Below are 6,000 nucleotides of genomic sequence, written 5' to 3'. Positions count from 1 at the left end.
AAACTGCAATGAGAATAGGTCCTCAGTCTATTTTTATGAAATTTATCCCCACTCTGAAGTGGCAGTGTGTACAAAGGTAACAGAGCTTGTGATAGTTTACAGAAATATTTGTTACAACATGCATATTATGAAGTGCTTCAAACATATACATATTAAGTTTCATGCTGAATAAATAATCCCCCCAATTTCATTTTTATTTTTACATAAAAATATAATATTGCACTCTTAACAAGACCAGTCATTTTGCATATTTTCTCTTTAGGTAAATGATGAAATTCAGCCTTAAAAAGAAAAAAAGATTGAGTAGCAACCTTATTCTAATAAGGGACTAATGTAAAGTTCTCAGTAGAAAAATGAAAGACAATAGCTGCGATTTTTTTGTTTTAAACAAAGCAAATCACTTCAACGTGAATAGGAATAGTCTCATCTCTGCACCTATTTGGACCTCAGAATTAATAGGTGGTCTGTGCAAACCATGATCTCAGTGCAGCCGTGAAGTGTTCTTACCTACGTATGCAACTGAAGGTTACAAGCATATGTAGCCACTTGCTTCCTCTTGTATTTACCTTGACAGCAGAGACTTTGCAATTGTATTTTATACAGTTTTTAAGCGGAATGTTTTAGAAAGTCTGGAAGTTACAAAAGTAGTTCTGTAAACACCATATGAATTAAATGTCCATAACAAACACGCAAGTAATTCTTAGGCAGGAATACATCTTTTTATCTCATGGTAACATTACTGAGCTTATTTTTACAGTGTTTTCAAAGCCAATAAAGCAGCACCCCAAGTAAAAATAGAGCCATAATATCATGATAGACCATTCCAGGATTTTTAGAAATTCTGTCTTTATCATGTGTAAGTTTGCTGTGGAGTACACAGATTTTTCTGTTGTTCCTAGAATTCTCAAGTGGTATAGGTTAGTAGAAACAGTGGAAACTGCTTCCTAAAAGAATTATTCTGCCTCCTGTTTAAAACGAAGTAAGCTGTGTCCTTTTCTTTTGTAATTCTGTTTTGGGGAAGAAAACTCCTCCTGCATATTAGATTAAATGCCTTAACTGGACTGCATTATTAATATCTGTGCAAACTTTTTCTGAAATGGAGGCTTTCTATTGCAAATTGTTAAGTATTCAATGCTCTGTAAATGGCAGATATTAAAAGAATTATCATTGTGCTTAAATCTTAGTGGCTCAACTAAGGATATTCCATATCTAGTGTTATGGATTTTAAGTAGGATTTTTATGAAGAAACAGAATGTGTCTGAAAATCAAAGATACTTGTGTTGTTGTTTGTGACTGTCAAAAAGTCTGGTTCTACTTTGAGCTAAGAAGGCAAGAGGCAAAAACTGCCTAACACTGAGATTCAAATATTCAGATATTCCAAAAAATGGTGCAGAGGCACCTACTGAATTTCATACTTCTCAAAGAAAGCAATGATTAAGTCCTGAATTCTTTATCCTTATCTTTCCTTTTTTGGGGGTAGTGGAGTGGGTGTGTTATCTTGGCAGAAAACTTTTAAAATATAATCTTTAGAGCATTTTATACAAAGAGCTAACCAATTTAAATTCCACTGGCTTTTTTGGAGTAATAGAAAATAGAAAGTAATAGAAAACAGAAATAGAGAGATGCTCATCTTTTCTTTAGAATCCTCTATGGAAAAAAAACTTTAAGAATATGATTTTAATTTACTGTGCCAGACTTCAACCTTGTTGGTTAGTGCATACTGACACACCCTCCAGGTTATTACTAAACAAAACTTTCCTCTTAGGACCTTGTGAGGCTGCAGAATTTTGTGCAGATGAATAGACTTTATCGTTACTTGGATGGTTTGTTTGGTCATCCATTTCTTCGGGTTTGACCTCCTGTAACTGGCGAAGTCAGCAAATCTAGCTTGGAGTTAAAGTGCCTTGCAGAATGCGAGGTTCTCCTCACTCATCCAGCTGCATAGCTGCTGAGGAAGGAATAGAACATTGGCTGTTTCAGGCGCTGCTGGTCCTTCCGACACCAGGCGATCACGGTCCCATCACTGTTTGCGGTGTACAAATGGTGGCCATCGCAGGAAAATGTAAGGCTGTGAAAAAAAAATCCCATTTGTATATTGTGTCTCTGAAAAGTGTATCAGCATATTGGTGATCATATGGAAATCAGTGTAAGGGGGTTAAGATATCTTTACTGGAGCACAGAGACAAACAAAATGACGGCCTACAACTCATTGGTTTTGACCGTAATTCTAATATAGTTTACTTGCTCTGCTGGCATGTTTGTCAAGCTCCTTCTAACCAAGTGATACAGACTAAACCAGGACCAAAAGGATCGGTACGTTCTGTTCCTTCTTTGCATATTTTCTATTCCCTTCTTGTTTAGCCTGATTACTTAAACAACAAATACTTGGGTATAGGAAACTTTGAAAAATACAGCAGTACTACATTTTCTCTCTATAGAAATAAATGGTGATTATTTTATGGAGGGATTTTATTTCCCTGAAAGGGGAAAGGGTAAAAAATGTAACATTAATGCATAATTAATTTAGGTTCATTAAACTTTACATTTAGTGGATTAAAAATAAGTTTATTTTAATAAAGTAGAATTTGAATCACTTCCTTCCAATTGAGTGTTTAAAGTCAAATTTGTTGACAGAGCACAGGGTAACTGGTTGTTTAGCAGTCCTGTCAAGCACACTCCTGTAGCCATCAATCACCATTATGGGATTTCCCATAAGGAAAGGGAAAAAATCCATCACTTCTGCAGTTCAAGAGGCCTTCCCTGGCGCGAGCCCAGCATGCCTGCCTGTGGGACTGTGAGCTCCTGACCCAGATTCTGAGCTCCATGAAGACAAGCACTTTGCCTCCTCTTGCCACCGGGCCCCGGACATCCTGGGCTTCGATAAATGGCCGGCTGTTTATAATGACTCTCATTACGCACTTCTGTACCTCTGTGTGCTTTACTGTCTCTCCAACAAAACAGTCTCAGAGTATGTTATGAAGAAAAGAAGAGGTGAGGGAGGTTTTACCTTACAATAGGCTTATTTGATTTAGGAAATGTAATTTCCCGCACAGGCTTTAGGTCCCAAGTACTCCATAACCTGGAGGAAGAAAAAAGTCATCATCTAATTATGCAAGCTAACGTTCCCTTCCCTAAAAATTGAACCTACGTGTTTACTTGTTAAAAATCATCTGGAAGGAAACACAATAAACGATTAACAGTAGTTACTTCTGGCAGTTTGCCCAGGTGGGTGGGGAGAAAGGAAACCTAACTGTATATTTTCATATTGTTACTCTTTCATAGTTGACAAATAATATAAAATTTCAAAAATGTACTAAAGCTATCTTTACTATTTATAAATAAAACAAAGAACTGAAGAACCGATATCCGAAGGTGATTTTAAATCTCTAAATATTAGATATTACTATGTTTAGATAGTAAAAACTAATTTTTGAAACTGCTGTGCCCTCATAAACAAAAGTACACAAAGAAATAAAAAACTCCTCTTACCTTACAATTCCATTTTCTAATCCCCCAGCAATCACGTTGATAGATATCCCCTCAGGCTGGTTAGAGAAAGCCACGGAACAAATGATCTCTCTGCAGTGGACATGTCCAACGAGGTCCCCGTTCACTGTCCAGAGTCTGAGGTCACTGCCCCCGCCAGCTAAAACGCCACAGTCACCCGCAGGTCACCAGGCTGTGGGTGTCACAGAGCCCCCTACACTTGGCCCCAGAGGGGCACCCCTGAGGGCCTAGCTTGTTTGTTTTAGTGATGAAGTTTATAGGCAACTGACGACTGAGGACGGTATAAATGGAACTACTGCACTGTAAGTCACACAGAGTTGGCATATTTATCTAGAGATGATGACCAGTGAAGAAAATGAAAATAAAAAATTAAGCTACAAGGTGGAGCAACAATGTAAATTAACCATGAATCTTTCTGTAGTCATAATATTTCAGCATACAAACTGCCAAGTCTGAATTTGAAAGTACCTAGAAAGCTAAACAATCTCCAAAAAGAGAAGAAAATATTCTGTGAAACTATCTATAAGAAGTGACTTCCGGAACTTCTGAAGAAAAAAAATGTTACAGTAAAAGCTGAGTTAAAAACTAATTCTTAAAAAAAAAAAGAAAGCTAATTCTTCAGAATGTCTAAGATTGACTCTTACAAATCAATGTCTTATTAAACGAACTTTTTTTCCTTTCAAAGACCATGAGTAACCAAACTTTTTGTAGTTTTCCAGGGGGTGGAGGAGGCACTAATTGCTTTAATATCCTCTATAAACTCGGGCTGTGGTTTGGGGCCTCATGGTGATGTGTCCAGCCTTCTCTGGAGAAATATTCTCATACTGATAAGACAGAGGTTAAGAGGCATGATAAAGTTTGGATGACATAGTGTGTTACTACACTTAATTTTATCTCTCCATTAGAACTAACAGAGAAGCAGAGAATGTGTTTCTCTCTTTATTAAGGAAATGAAAAGATTTTATAGCAAAGAAATAAATATTGGAAATACTTCTTTACCTAAAGGTATGCGAAAGACCTTCAAATGTCACCAACCGAGATGCCTAGTGTGTTGCAGTATCATTCACAATAGCCAAAAGGTGGGAACAACCCAAATGTGTATCAAGAGATGAATGGATAAACAAAAATGTGGTATATCTATACGATGGAATATTGTTTAGCCACAAAAAGTAATGAAGTTCTGATACAGGCACCAACACGGATAAACCCTGAAAGTGGTACGCTAAGTGAAATAACCCAGACACAAAAGGACAAATACTGTATGATTCCACTTATATAAAATATCTAGAATAGGCAAATTCACAGAGATAGAAAGTCGAATAGAGGTTACCAGGATCTGTTGGGGAGGGAGGAGTGGGAGTTACGGTTACAGAGTTTCTGTTCAGGGTGATGAAAAAGTTTTTGAAATGGACAGTGGTGATGGTTGCACAACATTGTGAACGTAATAATGCCACTGAATTGTATTCTTTAAAACGGTTTAAATGGCAGCTTGTATGTTAAATATATTTTACCACACACATAAACACACACACATACACACACAAAGATTAAAAAATGCCCAGTGGTCTACTTCCCATTGTAGAATATCGATTAGGAGAGATTATCCAAATAAAGCATCAAGATATAGGAGACTCTGGGACTTCCCTGGTGGCTCAGTGGTTAAGAATCCGCCTGCCAATGCAGGGGACACGGGTTCGATCCCTGGTCCGGGGAGATCCCACATGCCGCCGAGCAGCTAAGCCCGTGTGCCACAACTACTGAGCCTGCGCTCTAGAGCCTGCGAGCCACAACTACTGATCCCACGTGCCACAACTACTGAAGCCCGCGCGCCTAGAGCCAGTGTGCTGCGACAAGAGAAGCCACCGTAATGAGAAGCCCGCGCACCGCAATGAAGAGTAGCCCCTGGTCACCCCAAGTAGAGAGAGCCCGCGTGCAGCAACAAAGATCCAACACAGCCAAAAATAAATAAATTAAAAAAAAAAAAAGATACAGGAGACTCAATATGCTAAAGAAATACAATTGTAGATGATAAACTCATCTTTTACGTAAGTAGAGATTTCACTCTTTCTTTTGTATTTAATATCTAATAAAGATTTTAAAAAATATATAAAGTAACCAGATGTGTACTAGTAAGGTCAGAAGGCTTATTAAAGTCATTGGATACGTATCCATAAAAGATATGGATGTAGGGGTTGGTAACTGTAAGACACAGCTACTGCATGGCTTAGTTCTTCCAAATAAAAAATCTAAATGTGGTCCTCAACTCGGAAGTATGGTGTGGAACTTAATAGGCAAAGAATTACCCTAGCAGATTGCCCAGAAACTTGGTCTACCACAAAACCAAGTAAACACTCATCTGCCTAAGATTATAAATATATATTAAAAAAAAAAAAATCGAGGCCCTTACCCAACACCGGATTGCTTTCATGTATAATTTAACATATCAACTAAAAGTCAGAAAGTTGGGCATTCCTGAAAAAATCTTTATTCTTC

At 37.6% G+C, this 6,000-nt stretch overlaps 1 protein-coding gene across 1 annotated transcript in view; it reads right to left on the bottom strand.

Annotated features, from left to right (window-relative positions):
- Positions 1-697: 697 nt before the first annotated feature.
- The window catches only part of LYST (lysosomal trafficking regulator), a 178,367-nt gene continuing 173,064 nt past the window's right edge, over positions 698-6,000 (bottom strand). The window contains exons 51-53 of the mRNA XM_068547570.1: positions 3,490-3,646; positions 3,008-3,079; positions 698-2,068 (exon numbers count right to left, since the gene is read on the bottom strand). Of these exons, the coding sequence (XP_068403671.1) occupies positions 1,930-2,068; positions 3,008-3,079; positions 3,490-3,646 (368 nt within the window). The 3' untranslated portion in view covers positions 698-1,929. The remainder of the gene's footprint in view (positions 2,069-3,007; positions 3,080-3,489; positions 3,647-6,000) is intronic.

The sequence above is a fragment of the Eschrichtius robustus genome, chromosome 7 (genome assembly GCF_028021215.1).
Source record: "Eschrichtius robustus isolate mEscRob2 chromosome 7, mEscRob2.pri, whole genome shotgun sequence".
NCBI classification, from domain to species: domain Eukaryota; kingdom Metazoa; phylum Chordata; class Mammalia; order Artiodactyla; family Eschrichtiidae; genus Eschrichtius; species Eschrichtius robustus.
Note: the sequence above shows the minus strand (reverse complement) of the source record. Positions and strands in the feature narration are given on the sequence as shown.